This window comes from Panthera onca, chromosome X, assembly GCF_046562875.1.
Source record: "Panthera onca isolate mPanOnc1 chromosome X, mPanOnc1 haplotype 2, whole genome shotgun sequence".
Lineage (NCBI taxonomy): Eukaryota > Metazoa > Chordata > Mammalia > Carnivora > Felidae > Panthera > Panthera onca.
The window spans coordinates 60,327,206-60,351,941 of record NC_138357.1 but is presented as its reverse complement, the minus strand read 5'-3'; the positions used below and the strand labels follow the sequence as shown (position 1 = coordinate 60,351,941).

General features: G+C 34.1%; 1 protein-coding gene across 6 annotated transcripts in view; it reads left to right on the top strand.

The window, feature by feature from the left end:
* The window catches only part of CYLC1 (cylicin 1), a 76,984-nt gene that overhangs the window by 19,337 nt on the left and 32,911 nt on the right, over positions 1–24,736 (top strand). For 2 of the 6 annotated variants that reach the window (XM_081792548.1, XM_081792551.1), the window contains 4 exons: positions 8,062–8,115; positions 14,825–14,865; positions 16,606–16,724; positions 18,207–19,832. In XM_081792548.1, coding sequence (XP_081648674.1) covers positions 8,062–8,115; positions 14,825–14,865; positions 16,606–16,724; positions 18,207–19,832 — 1,840 coding nt within the window. The remainder of the gene's footprint in view (positions 1–8,061; positions 8,116–14,824; positions 14,866–16,605; positions 16,725–18,206; positions 19,833–24,736) is intronic. The other 4 variants (XM_081792549.1, XM_081792550.1, XM_081792552.1 and 1 more) reach the window with 2 other exon arrangements.

The following is a 24,736-nucleotide window of genomic DNA, read 5'->3' as shown; positions in this document are numbered from 1 at the left end:
TTTTGTGGCAGAATTCTTAAGTTTGAATTCTTCCCTGGATCTTGCCAAGCAATAGGCCAACTGCGGACAGCTTCCCATTTACTTCCCTAGAGGCAACACTAAAGCTCAACATTGTATTTCCTGGACCACAGATTCATGCTAGGTTTATGTGCATTCTCACTAGCCATTTGCCAAAGCTCACACTCTTCACCATCAGGAGCATTCACAGGCAGCCAAACACAATGTGTGAGTCTGTGTGTGAGGCAGTGTCATGGGTGCCCATGGGTCAATTTAGGGATCCATGTGCAAAGCATTCCCAGAAGCTCATGGATAGGCTTCTTGATGGAGTCATTAACACAGTAGGATCCATATCCATTTAATGTCCTCGGAGAATTATATCTACTGCTCTCCCTGACTCTTCATGCCCCTAGTAATGCTGCTCATGACTCAATACTCTGGATGTGATGAGATAGAAATGGACTTTTTTTTGTCATTTTCCCACACAGCTAAGGAAACTGGACATTCACACACTTTCACTCTCCTCCAGGAGAAATCAGAGGCTACACTTTTACTCACTTTTGTCAGTGAGCTGTGCTGCTTTTGGGGATGGGTGATGCTTATAAAGTCAACTCCTCCAATTGTCTCTCTTACTCTCTCTAAGCAGCCTGTTTTCTTTCTTTCTTTCTTTCTTTCTTTCTTTCTTTCTTTCTTTCTTTCTTATTTATTTATTTTAATGGTGTGCTATAACTTCTCCACTTGAAACCAGGGTTTCTGCAAAGGCTCATATGTGAGTGACTGTTTAAGACAGTGTTATCCAGGGTATTTTGGACCATGGTTGAAAGGGGCTAATGGTGGCTCATGGGCTACTGCAGTGTTCATAGGTGGTACCAAGGACTATCGCCACATACAAAGGTGGGCAAGACTCTTCCTGGATCCCTTAGTATATGGTACTAAACAAAATTTGGTGAAGCCATGGTGGAAAACATTATCGAGGTTCATCAAAAAATTTAAAATTGAATTACCATATGATTCAGTAATTCCATTCCTGGATATTTTCCCAAAGGATATGAAAAGACTAGTTTGAAAAAGCATATGCACCCCTATGTTTACTGCAGCACTATTTATAATTGTTCTAAGGACCTTAGGGACATTTGGGTTGTTTCCATATCTTGATGAAATACAAAATAAATAAATAAATAAATAAATAAGTGTTGGGGAAGATGTGGAGAGAAAAGAACCCTCATTAACTGTTTTATTCCTTGTATTTTTGATTTTACCTATCCTGACAGGTGTGAAGTAAAATCTCATTGTGGTTTTAATTTTCATATCCCTCATGATTAATGATGTTGAGCTACTTTCCATGCTGCTGTTGGTCATCTATATGTCTTTTTCTGAAAAAAAAAAATGTCTATTCATGCCCTCTGCCCATTTTTAATTGTACTATTTTTTGGTATTGTGTTGTATAAGTTCTTTATATGTTTTGACTATTAACCCTTTATCAGATATATTATCTGCAAATATTTTCTCCCATTTAGTAGATTATCTTTTAGTATTGTTAATTTCTTCCTTTGCTGTGCAAAAGCATTTATTTTGGTATAGTCCCAATAGATTAATTTGGTTTTCTTTCCCTTGCTAGAAGAGACATATCTAGAAAAATTTCTTTACAACTGATGTCAGAGAAATTCTGTTTTCTTCTAAGTGTTTTATTGTTTCAGGTCTCACATTTTTCTCCTTAATTCACTTTTTTATTTGTGTGTGTGGAGTAAATAGTAGTCCTGTTTCAGTCTTTTGCATGTAGCTGTCCAGTTTTTCCAACACCACTTATTAAAAAGATCTATGTTTCTATATTTGTGCCAGGACCTTACTGTTTTGATAACTGTGCCTTTGTAGTATACCTTGAAATTTTGAATCACAATACCTGCAGCTTTGTTTGTTTGTTTTGCTTTTTTCCTCAAGGTTACTTTGGCTATTTGGGGTGTTTTGTAGTTACACACAAATTTTAGTATTATCTGTTCTAGTACTGTGAAAAATGTTGTTGATATTTTGATAGAGATTTCATTAAATCTGTAGATTGCTTTGGTTATTATGGACATTTTAACAATACTGGTTCTTCTAATCCATGAGCATAAAATATCTTTCCATTTGTTTGTGTCATCTTCAGTATCATTCACCAATATTTTGTAGTTTACAGAGTAGTTTTTCACCACATTAGTTACATTTATTATTTTATCATTTTGTGCAATTGTAAAAGGGATTGCTTTCTTAATTTTCTTTGTTGTTACTTCATTATTAGTGTACATAAAGGCAACAGGTTTCTGCATATTATGTATCCTGTGACTTTACAAAATTTATTTATCAATTCCGGTAGTTTTGGGTGGAGCCTTTAAGGTTTTCTGTATATAATATCATCTTCAAACAGCTAAAGTTTTACTTCTTCCTTACCAATTTGGATGTCTTTTATTTGTTTTTCTTTTCTGTTTGCTTTGTCTAGGACTTCTAGTACTATATTCAATAAATGTAGTGTAAGTAGATATCCATGTCTTGTTCCCGACCTTAGAGGAAAAACACTCTAGTTTTTCACCACTGAGTATGATGTTAGCTGTGGGATTTTTACATATGGTCTTTCTTATGTTGAGACATATTCCCCCTAAAACAGATTTTTTGAGACTTATTATGAATAAATATTGCACTTTGTCAACTTTTTTCTGAATCTACTGAAGTGATCATATGGTTTTTACTCTTTTGTTAAGGTGACACATCACTTTGATTGACTTATGAATATTAAAATACCCTTGAAACCCGGGAATAAAGCACACTTGATACTGTATTGTTGGATTTAGTTTGCTAATATTTCATTGAGGGTTTTTGCATCTATGTTCATCAGAGATATTGGCCTGTAGTTTTCTTTTTTTGTGGTGTCTTTATCTGCTTTGTTTGTTTTTTGTATCAGGGTAATTCTGGCCTTATAGAATTTTTTTTTCTTTCCCCTTCTATTTTTTCAAATAGTTTGAGGAGTATTGGTATTAATTCTTTTTTAAGTGTTTGGTATAATTTACTGTGAATGCATCAGTCCTGCACTTGTTTTACAGGAATTTTCTTTTTTTTTTAATGATTCAATTTCATTGCTAGTAATCAGTCTATTTAAATTTTCTATTTCTTCCTGATTCACTTTTAGAAAGTTTTATGTTTCTAGGAATTTATCCATTTCCTTTAGGTTGTCCAATTTGATACCATAGAATGTTTCATAATTTTCTTTTATAATCCTTCATATTTTTCTGGTGTTAGTTCTTATTTCTCCTACTTAATTTTTTATTATATTCATTTGAGTCCTCCCTCATTTTTTCTTGTTGAGTCTAGCTAAAGGTTTGTCAATTTTGTTGATATACTTTGTTTCAAAGAAATATTTCTTGTTTAATTTATCTGTTATATTTTTTTAGTCTCTATTGCATTTATTTCTGCTCTAATTATTATTTTTTCCTTTATTCTAATGGTTTTGGACTTTGCTCTTCTAGTTCTTCTAGGTTTAAGGTTAGGTTGTTTATTTTAGACTTTTCTTGCTACTTGAGGTAGGCCTGTATTGCCATAACCTCCCTCTTAGAACGGCTGTTGCTTCATCCCTCAATTTTTTTTTTTTACTATTTTGTTTTCATCTTCATTTGTCTCCATGTATTTTTTAAATGTCCTCTTTGATCTCTTGGTTGACCCATTCATTGTTTAGTAGCATGTTATTTAGCCTTCATGTATTTGTGTTCCTTCCAAATTTTTTCTTTGTGATTGATTTCTAGTTTCATAACAATGTGGTCAGAAAAGATGCATATGATTTCAGTCTTTTTAACTTATTGAGAGTTGTTTTGTGGTATAACATCTGATTTATTTGGAAGAATGTTTCATGTGCCCTTGAAAAGAATGTGCATTCCACATGTTGGATAGAATTTTCTGAATCTGTTAGGTCTATCTAGTCCAATGTGCCATTCAAAGCCCCGTTTTCCTTGTTGATTTTCTGCCTGGATGATCTATTTACTCCTGTAAAGGTGTGTTAGAGTCCCATACATCGTATTATTGTCAACTTCTTCATTTATGTCTGCTAATAATTGCTTTATGTGTATAGGCGCACCCATTTTTGCTGCATAAATATTTCAAATTGTTATATCTGTTTGTTGGATTTTTGGCCGTAACACTATGTTGTGTCCTTCTTTGTGTCTTGTTACACTGTTTGTTTTAAAGTCTATTTTTTCCTATAAAATATTGCTACCCAGTTTTCTTTTTATTTCCATTTGCATGGTAAGGGTTTTTCCATTCTTTCACTTTCAATATGTATGTGTCTTTAAGTCTGAAGTAGGTCTCTTCTGGGTACCATATAGAGAACCAAAGGTGGTTCTTGCATTTTTATCCTTTCATTCAGCATGTGTCTCTTGTTTGGAGCATTTAGGCCATTTAGAATCAAAGGGATTACCAATAAAGGTGTAATTATTTCAATTTTGTTGTTTCATTTTTTTGTGTATTTTTCTTCTCTTTTATTTTCTCTTGTTTGGTGGTTTTCTTTAATAATATGTTTGGATTATTTTTTTTCTTTTTTTGCATCTCTATACAGATTTTTCATTTGTGGTTACCATTAGCTCATATATAACTTTTCATGCATATAACTGTCTATATTAAATTGATGGTTACCTAAATGCAACCCATTCTGAAAGCACTATTTTTTTATTTCCCCCATGCACACATATGATATCATACTTCGCATCCTTCTATTTTGTGAATTTTGTGACTGGGTTATATATATATGTAACCATTTTACTGCTTTGGAGATTTAACTTCCTTCCTGTTTTTTTTTTTTTTAAGTTTGTTTCTTTTGAGAGAGCATGAGCAGGAGATAGAAAAAGAGGCAGAGAGAGAATACCAAGCAGGGTCTGTGCTGTCAGCTCAGATAAGGCTCCATCTCATGAACCATGAGATAATGACCTGAGCTGAGATCAAGAGTCAGATGCTAAACTGAGTGAGCCATCCAGGCACCCTAATGTTCATATTTCAAACAAAATTCTATTTGTGACTATATAGGTATTCTCTAAGATGATGTTACATTTTCTCTATTGTGCTCTCCACTTCCTTCTGAACCCTCATCAACACTTTTAATGTCCATATTTTACCAATAGTTTGTTTATTACGTATTCTTTAAGATGATATAGGCTTTTTCTATCATGCTCCTCACTTCCTCCAGAGTCCATCAGAGACTTTAACACTCATATGTCTACTAACAGTTTTTCCAAGGCAATATAAATCCCTTTAGCCTTTGCCATATCCCAAATCTAAATTCACTTCCACATTTTTAGGTATCTGTTACAGTAGCACCCACACCCATTACTGGTACCATGATTTGTATTAATTATTATTGCTGTGAGAAAATGCCACAAATTCAGTGGGATAAATAATACAAACACATTTGCTTACATTTCTGGAGGTTATAGGTCTGAAATCAGTTTTACTTAGGCTAAAATCAAGGTGTCAGCAAGGTTGCTTTCTTCTAAAGTCTTTGAAGAGGAAACCAATTTTCTTGCATAGTTTTAGCTTCTAGTGCCCACCTGAGTTCTTTGGCTTGTGTCTCCTTTCCCTTTCTCCAAAGGGAATCGTTCCAATCTCTTTTTTCATCATCAGATTGCCTTATCACCCTCTGGTTTTCTTGTTTTTTTCTTATAAGAACTCTGTTGAATACATTAAGTGTCTTGCTGGATAATCCAGAATAATTTCCTGATTTCAAGGTTCTTAACCACATATGTACAATCCCTTTAGTCATATAAGATGATATTCACAGGTTCCAGTCCTTCAGATATGGACATTTTGTGAAGTTATTTACTAGCTTTCCACAGTACTCAATATTTATTAGTTGAATGAATACATGAATGAAAATAACATCATAATTTCTTATTCAAATTTGAAGAACTGACTTATTCAATTATCAAGGAATAGAATTTCAAGAAGAGTAATGAATTAAATGAAGTAGAGAAAAACAGCAGTTATGTTTATAAAAAGAAGATTTGAAGAAAACGACATATAAATGGAGAAGGAAAAATAATTTTGAGAGCAGGATTTCATTCTAGAACAAATAAAACAAATTAAAATAGCTTATTATATTAAAAGGTATACTATACTGGAAAGTGCATTTTAAGCACTCTAAAATGCTATAAAAGCACAATAAACATACTAGTTATTATTGTTATTAATATTGTTATGACTACCATTTCTTTAAAAATATTTTATTATGATGTTCAAAAAAGAAATATCTACTACTTTTTTCTACTACTTTTATCTACTTTTTTCTTTACATTTCCTTTTTTTTGGAAAAAGGGAGAGTGGTACAGTTAATCCCCATTGGATAACAGAAGGCTTACATGTCATTCTATTCCATTAGGATTATATATTTTTGTGTCCTGTTTAAGAAACATTCCACTGCTATTAAAATATTTTCTTATGTTACCTCTGAAAATATTTTGTTTTACTTTTCAGCTTTATGTCTATAATACATCTAGTACTAATTTTGGTGTGTAAAGTGAGAGAAGGACCAATACTCACATCTTGTCCCTTTGAAGATATCAAATTGACTAGTACCATTTGTTGAAAATACTCTTTCCCCAGTGCATGACAATTTTGGGATAATTCATGTGACCATATCTTTATAGACATCTTTTTATATTTCCTATTCTGTTTCAATGGTTATTTGTTTTTGTGCCAATACTACATTGTCTTAACTGTTGCCATTTTATCATAAATTGATATATTGATATTTGGCAATGTATAATTTTCCATTTTTTTTTTCAAATTGTCTTGAATATTCTTGGCTCTTTCATTTCCATGAAAATTTAGAATCAACTATCAGTTATAAAAAATGTCAAAAATTTTTATTGAGATTATATTCAATCGATATATCAATGTGGGAAGGTGTGTTATACATATATTGAATCTTTCAATTCCTGAAGATGGTATATATGTCAGTTTGTTTATGTTTTATTTAATTTATCTTAATATTGGTTTACACCCTTTATTATAGACATTTGGAAGATATATTTTTAGATTTATTCCTAAGTGTTGGGTATTTATGATGTTATCATATAAATGGTATATTTTCTAATTATGTTGTTGTGTATAGAAATATAACTTATTTTCACAGTTAATCTTAGTATATAGCAATTTCACTAAATTCATTTATTAATTCTGATTGTGTGTCTGAACATCTTACATTTTCCATGTAAACAGTTGTGCTGGCTGCAAATAACAATTTTATTTCTCCTTTTACTATTTTTAGGCTTTTAACTTATTTTTTCTTGCTTTATTGCATAGGCTAGGACCTCTATTACAATGTCAGATCGAAGTTTACTAGTGGACACCCTTTTTATTCATCAGTTTAAGAGGAACGCTTCTACTTCACCATTGAATATTACATTTATTCTGGTTTCATATAGATTCTTTTTACCAGGCTAAAGAAATTTCTATTTCTTCTTTGCCAAAAATTTTCCATAAATGAATTTTAGATATTCTTTTTTGTAATTTTATTTGTTTATTATTTATTTTGAGAGAGAGTGACAGTGTGAGCCGGGGAGGGGCAGAGATGGAGAGATAAAATTGCAAGCAGGCTCCACACCACCATTGCAGAGCCCAATGTGGGGTTCAAACTTATGAACCATGAGATCATGACCTAAGCCTAAATCAAGAGTCAGACGCTTAACTGACTAAGTCACCCAGGCTCCCCAAATGTTAGATATTCTTAAAGACTTTTTTCTGTATACTGAAATGATCACATGACTTTCCCTCCTTTATTCTAATGTGTTAATGTGGTGAATTTCAAATGTTGAACTGACTTAAAATAGGACTCATTTGGTTGTGATATAATATGCTTTCTATGTGTTGAATTTGATAAAATGTTTAAGCATTTTAGAATCTATATTTATAAAAGATATAAGACTGTAATTTTATTTTCTATTAATGACTTTTTCAGATGTTGTTATTAAGGCTATTCTCTTCTCATAGAACAAGTTGATAAATGTTCCCTTTTTCAGAAGAGTTTGTGAATAATTGTTATTATTTATTCTTCAGATTTTTGGGAGAATTTATCAATGAAGACATCCATACCGCAAATTCTTTATGTCGGTAAGTTTTTAATTATCAAGCTAACATCTTTAGTATACATACAATAATTTATATTTTTCTATTTCAGCTTTAACATGTGTTCTTTTTAAAGGAATTTTCCTATTTCACCTAATTTTTCAAGTTTTCATGCATAATTTTTTTGTTTTCTTTTCACCTCTGTTATCTTTATTTTTTAATGTTTATTCATGTATTTTATAAGAGAGAGAGAGAAGGAAAGGGGTGGAGAAAGAGGAGACAGAGAATCACAAGCAGACTCCACATTGTTAGAAAAATGCTCAACACAGAGCTCAATCTCATGAACCATAAGATCATGACCTGAGCTGAAACCAAGAGTCAAATGTTTAATTGACTAAGCCACCCAGGTGCCCATGTTATCTTTATTTTTTTTTCTTCCTACATATATTGGCTTCAATGAGCTGTTCTGTTTCTAGTTTCTTGATATGGATATGTAAAACATTTGTTTTCAGATTCTTTTATTTTCTGATATATGAATAAAGCTATAAAATTCTTAGTAATTCTTTGCATCCATTCATATTTAACTATCATATTATTCTTCATGATATACAAAATATATTTCAAAATATTTTCTAATTTTAATTGTTATTTACTCTTTAACCCATATATATTATACTGTTAATTTCCAAATATTTAGATTTTTCAAAATTTTCTTTTTGTTATTGATTTCTAGCCTTATGCAACTGTGGTCAGCAAATATATACCATACAATTTCAGTACTTTGATATTTGTTGAAACTTAATTTATGGTTCAGTCTATAGTCACTTTGGTTAAATATTCCATGTGAACTTGAAAAGAATGTGTATTTTGCAGTTGTTTGGTGTAGTGTCTTCATATGTCATTTTGTTAATAATGTTATTCAAAATTTTTATATCTCTACTTATATATTTTATATAATTGCTCCACATACTAAATGTTCCAGCTGTAATTGTAAGTTTGCATATTGCTTTTAGTTGTATAACTTTTTGCTTGTGTATTTTAGTTATGCAAGTGAGTACATGCAAATTTAGACTTGTATTTTCCTATGGGATTGACCCATTTAGCATTATAAAATGTTGCATTTATCTTTATTTACATTAAAAGTAACTTTGTTTGACATTAGTGTAGCTTTATGAGCTTACTATCCTTTAGTGTGTACACAGTACACTATCTCCACTAAAACATTAATCTTTATGTGTTCTTTTATTTTGGTATATCTTCTATAATCCACTGAAAAAGTTTTGTCTCTTATTTTAATTTATCATTTTAAGATTTATAATCATGTAATTTTATTTATTTTAAATATTTATTTTTTATTTTAATTCCAGTATAGTTAATATATAATGTGATATTAGTATCAAGCATACAATATAGTGATTCAATAATTCTATACATTAACAGTGCTCATCATGATAGGTATATTATTAATCCCCCTTAACCTATTTCATCCATTCCCCAAGCCACCTCCCCTTTGGTAACCATCAGTTTCTTCTCTGATGTCTTCTCCCAGCCTACTTCTTGAGTCACTGTTGGATTTGCATGTGTAGTTATCTTCCCCTCTCCACAGGCCAGGAATCACTTTGGAGTGGTGCTGGCTCCTAGTGAGGCTGTTTTTTGGCATTGCTTTCAATGGGCTGTAGACAAGGGTATATTGGAGGCATAAGGTCCACAGGAGAACATGGGGTCTGGAAGGACAGTGCCAGAAAGTTCTGCACACTTCTGCTGCTAAAGGGGGCTGCAGCTACCTGGAAAAACTGCTGAAGCTTGGATGTCAGGAATGTTTCTGCAGGAGCACACAGGGTTGGGGAACACTATTAGCAAATGAAGTGGAAAGTATGCACTGTGCTAATTTCTGCTGTTGCCCTTGAATCTAGGTTAGGGTGTGGGGGAAGGAAATGAATGGTACCTGCTAGCTCTTTTTTTCCTTGAGAAGTTCCCCAAAGATCCCTGCCCACCCAGGACATTCTCTGAGATTAGTAAATAAATTTCCTTCCTGCGCACTCCAAGTGTTTTCAAAACTGCTGCTTCTAAACGACATCTCAACAGGGCTGTTTGTTGTGCTGTATCTTTAGTGGCAGGGACTCTGCCCTCCTCACTCTCCTAGAACTGAGCTCCCCCTGGCTTTTTGTTTGTTTGTTTCATGTTTTTATTTAAATTCTCGTTAGCCAATATGCACTGTAATATTAATTTCAGGAGCAGAATTTAGTGACTCATCATGTACATACAATAATACCCACTGTTCATCACTTTGAGTGCCTTCTATAATACCCATCACCCATTTAGTCCATCCCCCCGCACACCTCCCCTCCAGCAACCCTTTTTATTCTCTATAGTTAAGAGTCTGTTTTATGGCTTGCCTCTCTCTCTTTTATTATTATTATTATTATTATTATTATTATTATTACTATTGGTCCCCGGATTTTTAAAGTTCCAGTATTCAGTCCCCCTGATTGTTAGGCTTCTCTAGTTTTCAAAGCCAAATATTATGGTAATTTGTTTTCCCTGTGTGGGTCCCTCCATGCCTGGGGTGCCTAGGGTGGATTCTGGTCTTCAGTTATCCTCCCAAGATGTTTTTGTGTGTAGAGACCTAAGTGCCTTCACTTGTACCCACTTTAGTTTCAGCTGTTCTGCTATGGCACCCTCTGCATGGAGAGCTCAGGGACCTCCTGACTGCACATTACATCAGCTCCAGCCACCCTGCCTGGCACCTCCTGCACAGAGTGCTCCAGAACACCATGGTTTACACCCATTTCAGCTTTATCTTACTAGGGTGGCCTCAGTGTGTAGAATGCTGAGAATACCCTGCTTGCATACACTTCACTTTTAGTTGTCCTGACAGGATGCCCACTACTTGGAAAGCCCCAAGACACTCAGTCCATGCCAACCGTAGCTCTAGCCAGCCAGGAAAAGTCACCAACCACATAGTCTACATAGAGGCTAACCATAAACAAGACCATTCCTTCAGTTTAGAAAATGTCAGTGATCTTCCCAATCCATAGAAACAAACACAGAAAGTCAAGCAAAATGGAGACACAGAAGAATGTTCTCCAAAAGAAAGAAAGAAAAAAGAAAGAAAGAAAGAAAGAAAGAAAGAAAGAAAATGAAAATAAAGAAATGAAAGAGAAAAAAAAGAAAGAAAAAAACTTCATAAAAACAACTAAATGAAATAGGTTTAAGCACTATGACTTACAAAGAATTTATTTTTTTATTTTTTGTTTGTTTTTGTTTCTTTTTTTAATATGAAATTTATTGTCAAATTGGTTTCCATACAACACCCAGTGCTCATAACAACAGGCGCCCTTCTCAATACCCATCACCCACCCTCCCTTCCCTCCCACCCCCCATCAACCCTCAGTTTGTTCTGTTTTTAAGACTCTTATGGTTTGGCTCCCTCCTTCTCTAACCTCTTTTCTTCTTCTTTTTTTTTCTTTTTTTTACCTTCATGCCTTATAAAGAATTTAAAGTAATGATTATAAAGATACCAGGCTGTAGAAGGGAGTGGAAGAACTCAGTGAGATTCTCAATAAAGAAACACAATATATATAATATACCATAGGCAAAAGACCATCTCTTCAATAAATAGTGCTGGGAGAACTGGACAGCTACATGTAAAAGAATGAAACTGGATCACCTTTTAATAGCAAACCTAAAAATAACTCAAAAGGGATTAAAGACCTGAAATCATCACAATCCTAGAAGATAATACAGGCAAAAATTACTCTTATAATATAATACAGGCAATAATTACTCTCATAATAAAGGCAGTAATTACTCATACATCAATCATAGCAATATTTTTTCTGGATATGTTTCCTAAGGCAAGAGGAGCAAAACCAAGAGTAAACTATTGGGGCTTCATCAAAATAAAAATATTTTCCACCACAAAGGAAACTATCAGCAAAACAAAAGAGCAGCCTAGTGAATGGGAGAAGACATTTGCAAATGATATACCTGATAAAGAGTTAATATTCAAAATATATTTAAAATGTATACAGCTCCACAGGAAAAAAATCAAGCAATCTGATTGAAAAATGTGCAGGGGACCAGAATAGCCATTTTTTTTAATTTAAATTAAAGTTAGTTAACATACAGTATTGTCATGGCTTCAGGAGTAGTACCCAGTGATTCATCTCTTACATATGACATCCAGTGTTCATCCCAAAAAGTGCCCTCCATAATACCCATCACCCATTTAACCCATCCCTCCAACCTCTTCCCCTCCAGTAACTTTCAGTGTGTTCTTTGTATATGAGTCTCTTATGGTTTGCCTCCCTCTGTGTTTTTATCTTATTTCTCCTTCCCTTACCGGATGCTCCAAAAGACATTCAGATGGCCAACAGACACATGAAAAGATGCTCAACATCAATAATAATCACTGAAATGCAAATCAAAACCACAATTAGATATCACTTTATAACTTTTAAAATGGTTAAAAAACATGAAGTAACAATTAGTTTTGACAAGAGAGAATGTGGAGAAAAAAGGAACCCTTTCTTGTACCTTCTTGGTAGGAATGTAAATTGGTATGGCCACTGTGGAAAACAGTATGGAGGTTCTTTGAAACAATTAAAAATTAAAATACCACATGATCAAATAATTTCACTGATGCGTATTTACACAAATAAAACAAAAATAATAATTCACAAAGATATATGCACCCTTATGTTAATTGAAGCATGATTTACAAGAGCCAAGATATGGAAACCACTAACTTTCCCATGAATAGATCAATGGATAAGGAGATTGTGTGTAGACATGCAGTGGAATATTATGCAACCACAAGAAAGATGAGATTTGATTTTATTTTTTAAATAATTTTTAATGTTTATTTATTTTTGAGGGAGAGAGAGAGAGAGAGAGAGAGAGAGAGAGAGAGAGAAAGTATGAGCAGGAAAGGAGCAGAGAGAAAGGGAGACACAGAATCTGAAGCAGGCCCCAGAGTGTGAGCTGTCAGCACAGAGCCCAACATGAGCCTTGAACTCACAAATCATGAGATCATGGCCTGAGCTGAAGTTGGATGCTTCAGCGACTGAACCACTCAGGTGCCCCAAAAGGAAGAGATTTTAGACAGCATGGATGGACTTTAAGGGTGTTATGCTAAGTGAAATAAATCAGGCTGAGAAAGTCAAATACCATATAATTTCACTCATAAGTGGAATATCAAAAAAGAAATTATTAAAGGCAGAATCAGACCTACAAATGCAGAAAACTGATAGTTGACATTTATGGGAATAAAAGGCATAGCATAAGAAATATAGTTAGTTATATTGTAACAACAATGTATTGAGATGGATAAGGCTACACTTGTGAACATAACAATGTATAAACTTGTTGAATCACTATTTTGTACAACTGAAACTAATGTAACATTGTGACAACTATATTCAAATGAAAAAAATCCTCAAAGTGTTACTATTGAAGGCTTATTAATAATAGTATTTATAATAATCATTATCCATAGTATAAATTTAATTGAAGTATTTTTAGTATATGTTTATTGATGTTAATAATGCAAACTGTGTTTGTTTATTACAATATTGAATAATACATAAGAAGTACATAGTATTTTAGCATGTTTTAAAATTGATGTTACTTTAAAAAAATGTTTATTTCTTTAGAGAGAGAGAGTGCACACCATTGGGGAGGGACAGAGATAGAAAGGGAAAGAGAGAATCTCAAGTAGGCTCCAAACTCAGTGAGGAGCCTGATGTGGGGCTTGATCTCACAAATGTTATATCATGACCTGAGCTGAAATTGAGATTTGGACTATCAACAGACTGAGCCACGCAGGCACCCCAAAATTTATGTTACATTTTATTGAAGTATAGTTGACATGCAATATTATATTAGTTTCATGTGTACAACATAGTGATTCAACAATTCTATACGTTATAGAGTGCTCACCATAATAAGTGCAGTTACCATTTGCACTATACTACATTGTTAAAATATTGCTTATATTCTTTGTGCTATACATTTCATCCCTGTTATTTATTTTATAATGGAAAGTTTGTACCTCTTAATACTCTTCACCTATTTTGTTCATGCTACCATCCTCTTACCCTTTGGCAACCACCAGCTTGTTCTCTGTACTTATGTATCTGTCTCTATTTTTGTTTATGTGTTCATTGTTTGTTTTCTTTTTTCATTCTGCATAATAAGCAAAACCATATAGTATTTTTTAATTTCTGTATCTGATTTATTTCACTTCACATAATACCCTCTAGGTCCATTCATGTTGCTGCAAATGGAAAGATGTAATCATTTTTTTAGTTGATATATACACACACACACACTACATCTTTAGCCGTTCATCTATGCATGGACAGTTAGATTGTTTCCAGATTTTAGCTATTGAAAATAGTGCTGTGCTAAACATAGTGGTTCATATATCTTTTTGAATTAATGTTTTTGTTCTCCTCGAGTAAATACCCAAAAGTGGAATTACTGTATGATATGGTACTTCTATTTTTAGGTTTTAGAGGAAACTCTACACTGTTTTCCACAGTGGTTGCACCAGTTTATATTCCTACCAACAGTGTGCAAGTGTTTACTTTTCTCCACATCCTCACAGACGCTTATTATTTTTGTCTTTTTGATACCAGGCATTCTCACTGGTGTATTGTATTGTATTATATTATATTTATTGATGTATGACTATTATTAGTTATTATTAACTATAGCACAAATTTAATTGTAGCTTTTTTTTTAACAGGCAAGAAGTAAACATCAGAATGTATGATAATTCCATATCAAGTAAGAATTGAGTCTTTGAAATTCAATATTACTTAGATCATATTCAAAGTTATTTTGGGGACAAATAACTTTTGTTTTTTGGAACAAATAACCATTCAAAGTAGTAAAGCATAAAGTGCCCTGATATCTCTTAAAATTTAAAAGAACCTATATGTGTGTGTATGTGTATATGTGTGCATTGAAATATATGTGTGTTTAAAGTATTTTTGATCTTGATGTAGGTTTGTAGTAGCTATTTTAAAAGAAAATATTGGGACGCTTGGATGGCTCAGTCAGTTAAGTATCTGACTCTTGATTTCAGCTTAGGTCATTGTCTCATTGTTCATGGGATCAAGCCCCATGTCGTTCTCTGTGCTGACATAACAGAGCCCGCTTGGGATTCTCTCTCTCTCTCTCTCTCTCTCAAAATACATACATAAGTGAGTAAATAAATAAACTGAAAAATGAAATATTTAGTTTGTTCTTCCTCATTATAACAACAAATCGACAAATTTTAATTACATAAGTTTCCTTTCATTTAAAAATCACAATTACAAAGCCCAAAGTAGAGATAAATCACAATTACAAAACCCAAAGTAGAGAAGAATTGTAGTCAAAATGACGAAAGTGGACATACAATTTTGTTGAAAAGCTACAACTTAAATAATTTTTTCCTTATATATTGAGCGGATATCTTCCTGCACTGATACAACTTTTCCCACTGGATCTAGTTCTCCCCTCAGGAAATACATAGAAAAAGTCTCTAACATTGTGACCAAGACCACGGACTCTGAGCCAAATTACCTGTTTGAATCTTAGCTCTTCCCCATTATGAGTTTCAGAAAGCAGTTTAACCTCTCTCAGTGCTTCATTTTTGTATATCTATAAAATTGAAGCAATTATAAATTTTATTATCTAACTCAGTGTTGTGTGAATTAAACGTGCTTAAAACAGTCTGACACATAGTAACCACTATATGTGTTAGTAGTTGCAGTTATACTGTTACTATTACTATTATACTTTCATATAACAGTTATTTAAATATTTGAATATAGTGATCACATCCTTCATTAATCTCCTTATATCCAGGAGAACTATACTGAATTACCTCACTATTTCTTCCTTTGAGGTTAGAACACCCAGATAGTTTGATCACTTTATTCTGGATGCGCTCAAGGGTGTATATACCAATCTTTAAATAGGTTTCCCTGAACTAAATTCAGTATTTGGGTTTGTGGCCCTAATTTTTTGTGACTTGGATGTCATTGAGGTCAGAAGTGTGCTAAAATATATGATCAGATTTAATCAATAGAGACTTTATGGACTACTTTATGCTCTGCATTGTGCTATTATGGGGACTATAGAAGTCACATTGTCTGCAAGATAACCAAAATGACAAAGAAAATAAATCAAAATATATAAGATGATGTTTGAAAAGAAACAGCAAATTTTTCTCCATTTTACATTCCTACTTATTGTATTATATTAACTATTATGATTTAAGTAAAAATTGTGAAAAAAAGTTTAATTTAAAAAATAAAGTTACAAATGTAATTTTACATACAATTTAGTGCTAAATGGGGAAATTAGTTTTTATTTTCCCTAATTGATACCCAAATATACTAAAGAATCCAGGGAAAGAAGCTATATTTTGAGTTATAACTTAGTTTAATTTAAGCAATATATTTCTTAAGAATATTTCAGTGCTGATGGAAGTCTGGCTATTAACTGCAACTTGTGCATTGTTCTCACTCATTATAGTCAGTGAATCAAACAGAAAATTATGGAATCAAGATTACTTTACTTTGACATTTCCCAAACAACTCCAGCCAGGTAGAGAAAAGAGATCAATATCTTCAGAATTACAAATCTCAGTTCCTGTAAGTATTGAAAATGTCATTTTAACTAAATCTAAGACTATACAATATGTGAATTTAAATAAAAATATATATAATTTGAATTTTAATTCCTTTTGGAAGCAGATATTTTAAATTTATAATTCCCTGTACAACAGATTACCTCCATCTGTTTCAGATATACTTGTATTTATACATAATTCTAATTTTCAAAGGCATTATATAGTAATAGGCTATGAAAGCTACAGAACCTAATGATAAAACTGGTGAGATCTCTCAGGAAATGTTTACCAGCTGCAAAAACATCTAAAATTTGAACCTTAGAACATGGGCTAATGTTGATAAGGTTTCAGGGCCTCTCCATTTTCTTTAATCTGGCATTCAGGATACTAGATACAGGGACATTCAAGATTTTACCCCTTTTATATAAAGTGTAAATATCTTATTAACTAGGAAAAGGAAAAACTAGCTTACAGAGGTCACCCATGGTGATATCAAAATATGTTTTAAGAGCATCTCCCAAGTCAGAGTAAGTCAATGCATTTATTTGAGTGCCAATTCCACATCTTTAGTGATCCAAGTTTCATGCTACTCTTTATGGTCCTCCTTTAATTCTATATGACCATGTCATTGGTGAAGTCCCTACTGAATAGTTAAAAGAATATAAGAGCTAAATGCAAAATTAGTGTATGAGATCACTATGAAAACCAGATTTGACAGATTTGAGATTAGGAATTTAAAAAAATTACAGTACCTTTACACAAATTAATGGTATCAATTTTTTTTTTTCATTTTATGTCCTTGTTCTGGGAAATAATTCACGTCAGGGCTCTAAGTCTCTTGATTTGATCAGAGACCTTAAAAGCAGGAGTACAAAGTGAGGCTAAGGCTTGAAGCTTACAGTTATCATAAAAATTGTCATGACAATCTTCATGGGTATTCAGCTTATTTCTGAGCTAACTTGGGGATTAAAGGTGCACAAAATGTTTCAAATGATCTCTCCTATACAGGGGTTGAAAAGGAACCCACTATCAATTGTGAGGATGAGCCCTTAAATGTCATGGATCATTATGGGCCTGCTCTAATCCCTATAGAAGTCATTGAGAAAATACCAAGATTTCTTCTAAAGTCATTTTATTTCTAATATGGAGTTATCTCACATACATAACCCACACAGAATGTTGATTTTTTTTTTCCATTTGAACTAGATGGTTAATGAAAAGCTAGCCTATTTTCATGTTTCAATATTAAAAAGACATAACTCATTTGGGGCACCTGGGTTACTCAGTTAAAAGTCTGACTGATTGATTTTGGCTCAGGTCATGATCTCATAGTTGTGTGACTGAGCCCTGTATTTGGCTCTGTGCTTGGCATGGAGCCTGCTTGAGATTCTTTCTCTCCTTCTTCCTCTGCACCAGCCCCACTTGGTCTCTTTCTCTCTCTAAAAATATATACATATGAATAAAACTTATTCAAAAATGATTAAAATTATTCTAATCTTTTCAGAGACATGACAAAAGAAAGTTAAAGGAAGTTGAGAAGCCAGATCATATACGGATAAGGCATTCTTTTAAAAAAAATTACCAAAGGCCATCTGCTTATTTAACTGTCAGGAGACAGGCTCTATTCAGAAATCCTTATACTCCTAAAACCCATCCTGAAAATAGAGAATCTGAAAAGTCCAAAGATGACAAAAAAGGAAGAACTTTACAAAGAAATTCCAAAAAAAACAAAGGCCAACATGAAACAACTCCAGAATCCAAAACAGTAAATGATGAGGAACCTGAAAGAGGAAAGAAATCAGATAAAACTCCATCAAAATTATCACATAAAAGTGAACTATCCGAGGAGTCAAAGTTTAAATTGGAAACAAATCCAGAATCCAGAGATTTTAAGACAGTCTCAATGGATCCAAAAAAAGATAAGAGAGATTCAAAGAAGTCCAAGGACACAGGTAATGAATTCCTGTGTGCAAAGAAGGATTCTAAGGGCTCAAAGAACAATTCTGATGTCAAATCACAGACTTGCTCAAAAAATAGTTCAAATATGGATTTCATATTGTATATAGAGGAGTCTGGTGCTGAATCCATGAAATTGGATATATGGTTAAAGAATTACTCTCACAATAATTCAAAGAAGCCTTCAAAGAAAGACACAAAAAAAGATGCAAAGAGCTCTGATGCTGAATCTGTAGATTCAAAAGATGCAAAGAAAAATGAAAATAAAGATAAGAAAAGTACAAAGAAAGACAGCAAGAAGAAAGATGCAAAGAAAGATGCAAAGAAAGATGCAGAGTCTACTGATGCAAAATCTGTAGACTCAAAGGATGCAAAGAAAGATTCAAAGAAGGCTAAGAAAGATTCAAAGAAAAATGACAAGAAAAAAGATACAAAGAAAGATGCAGTGTCTACTGATGCTGAATCTGAGTCTGAACTGGAGGCAAAAAATTGGAAGAAAGGTGAAAAGCAGATCAAGAAAGACTCAAAAAAAGATGACAAGAGAAAGTCCGCCAAGAAGGATGCAGTGTCTACTGATGCTGATTCTGAATCTGAATGGGATTCAAAGAAGGGTAAAAAAGATGAAAAAAATGATAAGAGAAATTCAAAGAAAGATGACAGAAATAAGTCTGTAATGAAGTCTGAAGAGTCTACTGAAACTGAATCTGATTGGGAGTCAAAGAAGGATAAGTATGATTCAAAGAAGGCTAACAAAGATTCAAAGAAAGATGCCAAGAAACAGGATGCGAGGAAGAGTACAGAGTCTACTGATGCTGAATCTGATGAATCTTCCAAGAAAGACTCAAAGAAGACTAAGACATTCAAAAGTTCAGATGCTGAATCTGAAGACTCCTTATATAAACTGGAGGCTAAAAAGAAAGGAGTTGACAAATCAGATGCCACATCTACAGCTTCAAAGAAGGAAGCACTGGAACTGAAGAGAGAATTCAAAATTTCATCCAAAAAGACTACATTCAAAGAAAAAGGGAAAAAAATAGGTACAGGCAGAGTCCCCCCATCAAGAGAAAGACCACCACTACCTCCTTGTGAGCCTATACTACCATCACCCAAGGTCAAACGTCTCTGTCAGTGCAAGATGCCTCCTCCACCTCTAAAACCAAGATATGCTCCTTTGGTATGTTTACTGTGCTTTATTTTTAGAAAAAAAATGACTATAATGAAAAACATTTTAAAGGTTTGAATTTATATTTTTCTTAAGAATAGTTCAGTTTTATTGGAATATTTACAAGTTAGGGACTAACACATAAGAGAGTACTTCAAAAGAATTCAAGAGTTGAAAAACAAGTGTCAAAAAGTTAATAATATTTAGACTGGAACAGAGAACTGGCTTGTAACTTAAGGAAACATTTAAAAGTATTTGTAAAGAGAATACTACAAGAGTGGTTAAGTGTCCTATTCTTAAGAAGGAATAAAAAATTAAAATTGACTAAAACTTCTACAGTGGCAAATTTTAATGAGGTATGAAGACATTTCCTAGGAAGTTGCTAAATATCAACCAAAATCCAGAGATAGCAGGGTAAAAATGTAACATACAAGGATTCAAATACGCAATTAAATTATTTAATCTATATCTGAAATAAATTTATTTATAATTCATCATTCTTACTATTAATCAGAAAAAAAGTTAACTTGCTAGAAGTAACTAGATCCCTCTGGTTTATAACAGTCTCTTTCAGGTTAATTCCCTCTTTAGAGGAGTAAATGCTCTGTAAATTTAATTTCTTTTCTCTCCTCCAGGAGATCTCCTCTTCCATTCCCCTTCCTCCAAAATCTTGCTGTAAAGGGAAGCTTAATTAGACATCTCAGTTTGAATGTAGGGTCTCCTGTTCCCCATGTTGTCCACTATTGCTGGCTCTCTCTAATCTTTGGTTGGGGTGTAATTTATTTGCATGGTTTCTGGGCATCAATCTGTGTGCTCTGCTTTCACATAATGTTTATTGTCAATTCTCTTCATGATAGGGCTTATGTTCTCTGTCCTGCTAAATTCAGAACACCTGTAGATATTGCTGAGTCTTAACCTTGAGCTTCTTGTGTTAATTAAATTCTTGCATTAATTAAAATTTCCCTTCCTCCTCTTCCTCCCTGTTTTCCTATTCTTATTTCGTCTCAAATATTCCTCCTCTAATCTTGTGGGGATTACCCTTTACATTTTATTCCAAGTTTTTTCTATCCTTGGTTTTTAATAAAATTTTATGTATAGATCTCCATTTTTATCTTCCTATATTTTCCTATTTTTATTTAGAAATCTTAAAAAAAACTTCTGTCAAAAATCCTGGACTTTAAGTCCATTTTTTCCAAGCAGACTCAAAAAGTCAGCTTTGAGACTTGAAACTAATTCACGACTTCTTTGTTAAAGGATAAGTCTTGGAGGTTGAATCAATGGATGAGTGGCCACTAGCGCAACAAGATTTACAAGAAATAAGAATGTATTGGTGTATAAATTTTAAAGTAAATGAAAATAAAAGATCTTCAAGTAGCTGGATTATTTTCCATTAGATTTTTTTTATGAAAAATAAGTAAAATACAAGAAATCCAGTTGGGGACATGGATTGATTTTAATTGTACAAGAAAATCTTTCAGGGTGTGTTATGGGCTTTTATACATTCAGACTGTCGCTTTAATAAACTTCCATGTGCATAGCTACCATTTAATTAGGCTCTTCCATCTCTATCACTTTACTGAAACTGCTCTTTCCAAGATTGCCATATATATGCTTGTGGCCACATCCACTGGTTTCTCCTCTCTCATCTTACCAACAGCATTTAAAATAGCCTCTCTCTCCTCCTAAAAAAAAATGCACTTTACTTCTAGGACTCAACTATCATGTTTTCTTTCTACTTGTAGTTTTTGCCACCCTTATTGTAACCCCCTCTTCCTCATCTTTGATGTTGCAATGACCTAAGACTTGGTTGCTGACCTTTTATATCTACAACCTTTCTTTGGTAAACTCATCTAATCCAATGGCTTTAAATATCATCTATGATTTAATTAGTTCAAAATTAATACGTCTAGCTTGATCTTTCCATTGAGGTACCAATTCTTATATCTAAACACCTACCTGAAATTTTTAGCATGAATTCTACTAGGCACCTCAAATTTAACATATCTTAACAACTCTCAACCCATTCCAAAACCTATACCTCCCCAGCCTTCTCCATCTTAGTAATAGTGACGCCCTCCACTCATTTGCTCTTTTAAAATCTGTATATCATCTATGATTCATCCATTTCCTCACTCACACATGTGATCAATCAATCAAATTTCTGTACTTTAGCTCCAAAATATATCCTGAATCAGTCAACTTCTCTGCATATCAATTACTACTACTTTAATAGTTTTTATCATCATCTTTCCTGAAATTCTACAAAGGTTTCTAAGTAGTCTTGATATCTCTATTCTCTACTGTTTCAAACACTTAACCTGGTTTTCAATGCCTACATTATCTAGACCCTACCTATTTTCCACCCTCATTTTGTACCATGTTTTCCCTTTTATTATATAATTTAGCCAAGCTAGCATGTGTTGCTTGATTCGTATACACACCAAGATTGTTTTCTTGCCAGGGCTTTATGTATGCTGTTCCCTCTGCTCCTCTCTAGATCTTTGCATGATCCAGACATTCTCAACAGGTAATATTTCAGTCTAAATGTTATCTCTTCAGAGAAACCTTCCCTGGTTACCATATACTATGTTATCTCCTCCCCCAACAAGTGTCCAGTCAGTCCTCTAACCCTGAACCCTACTTTATTCCTCTTCATAGAATGTATCTTTATCTAAAAGTCTATATTCATTTGTTTATTAATTATATTCACAATAAGAATTTAGGCTCCATGTAGGCAGTGAGCCTTGTTTTTCTTTTTTTTTTTCATTCTTGTATCCAGCATTCCAATTCTTGTATACTTATGAAGGGCTGTTTTGTGACCCAGTATCTTGGAGAATGTTCCATGTGCAGTCGAGAAGAAAGTATATTCTCTTGCTTTGGGATGCAGAGTTCTAAATATATCTGTCAAGTCCATCTGATCCAATGTATCATTCAGGGCCCTTGTTTCTTTATTGACCATGTGTCTAGATGATCTATCCATTTCTGTAAGTGGAGTGTTAAAGTCCCCTGCAATGACCACATTCTTATCAATAAGGTTGCTTATGTTTATGAGTAATTGTTTTATATATCTGGGGGCTCGGGTATTTGGCGCATAGACATTTATAATTGTTAGCTCTTCCTGATGGACAGACCCTGTGATTATTATATAATGCCCTTCTTCATCTCTTGGTCCAGCCTTTAATTTAAAGTCTAGTTTGTCTAAGTATGGCTACTCCAGCTTTCTTTTGACTTCCAGTGGCATGATAAATCATTCTCCATCCCCTCACTCTCAATCTAAAGGTGTCCTCAGGTCTAAAATGAGTCTCTTATAGACAGCAAATAGATGGGTCTTGTTTTTTTATCCATTCTAATACCCTATGTCTTTTGGTTGGCGCATTTAATACATTTACATTCAGTGTTATTATAGAAAGAACGGGTTTAGAGTCATTGTGATGTCTGTAGGTTTCGTGCTTGTAGCGATGTCTCTGGTACTTTGTCTCACAGGATCCCCCTTAGGATCTCTTGTAGGGCTGGTTCAGTGGTGATGAATTCCTTCAGTTTTTGTTTGTTTGGGAAGACCTTTATCTCTCCTTCTATTCTAAATGACAGAATTGCTGGATAAAGGATTCTCGGCTGCATATTTTTTTCTGTTCATCACATGGAAGATCTCCTGCCATTCCTTTCTGGCCTGCCAAGTTTCAGTAGAGAGATCAGTCACGAGTCTTATAGGTCTCCCTTTATATGTTACAGCACGTTTATCTCTAGCTGCTTTCAGAATTTTCTCTTTATCCTTGTATTTTGCCAGTTTCACTATGATATGTCATGCAGAAGATCGATTCAAGTTACGTCTGAAGGGAGTTCTCTGTGCCTCTTGGATTTCAATGCCTTTTTCCTTCCCCAGTTCAGGGAAGTTCTCAGCTATGATTTCTTCAAGTACACCTTCAGCACCTTTCCCTCTCTCTTCCTCCTCTGGGATACCAATTATGTGTATATTATTTCTTTTTAGTGTATCACTTAGTTCTCTAATTTTCCCCTCATACTCCTGGATTTTTTTATCTCTCTTTTTCTCAGCTTCTTCTTTTTCCATAATTTTATCTTCTAGTTCACCTATTCTCTCCTCTGCCTCTTCAATCCGAGCCGTCGTCGTTTCCATTTTGTTCTGCATTTCGTTTAAAGAGCTTTTCAGCTCCTCGTGACTGTTCCTTAGTCCCTTGATCTCTGTAGCAAGAGATTCTCTGCTGTCCTCTATACTGTTTTGAAGCCCAGCGATTAATTTTATGACTATTATTCTAAATTCACTTTCTGTTATATTATTTAAATCCTTTTTGATCAGTTCATTGGCTGTTGTTATTTCCTGGAGATTCTTCTGAGGGGAATTCTTCCGTTTGGTCATTTTGGATAGTCCCTGGAGTGGTGAGGACCTGCAGGGCACTTCCCCTGTGCTGTGGTGTATAACTGGAGTTGGTGGGCGGGGCCGCAGTCAGACCTGATGTCTGCCCCCATTCCACTGCTGGGGCCACAGTCAGACTGGTGTGTGCCTTCTTTTCCCCTCTCCTAGGGGAGGGATTCACTGTGGGGTGGCGTGGCCCGTCTGGGCTACTTGCACACTGCCAGGCTTGTGGTGCTGGGGATCTGGTGTATTAGCTGGGGTGGATCAGCAATGTGCACAGGGGCAGGAGGGGCAGGCTCAGCTCACTTTTCCTTCAGAGATCCATTTTGGGAGGGGCCCTGCGGCACCAGGAGGGAGTCAGACCCGCTGGATGGATGGATCCGCAGAAGCATAGTGTTGGGTGTTTGCGCGGTGCAAGCGAGTTCCCTGGTAGGAACTGGTTCCCTTTGGGGTTTTGGCTGGGGGATGGGCAAGGGAGATGGTGCTGGCGAGCGCCTTTGTTCCCCGTCAAGCTGCGATCTGTCCTCCGGGGCTCAACAACTCTCCC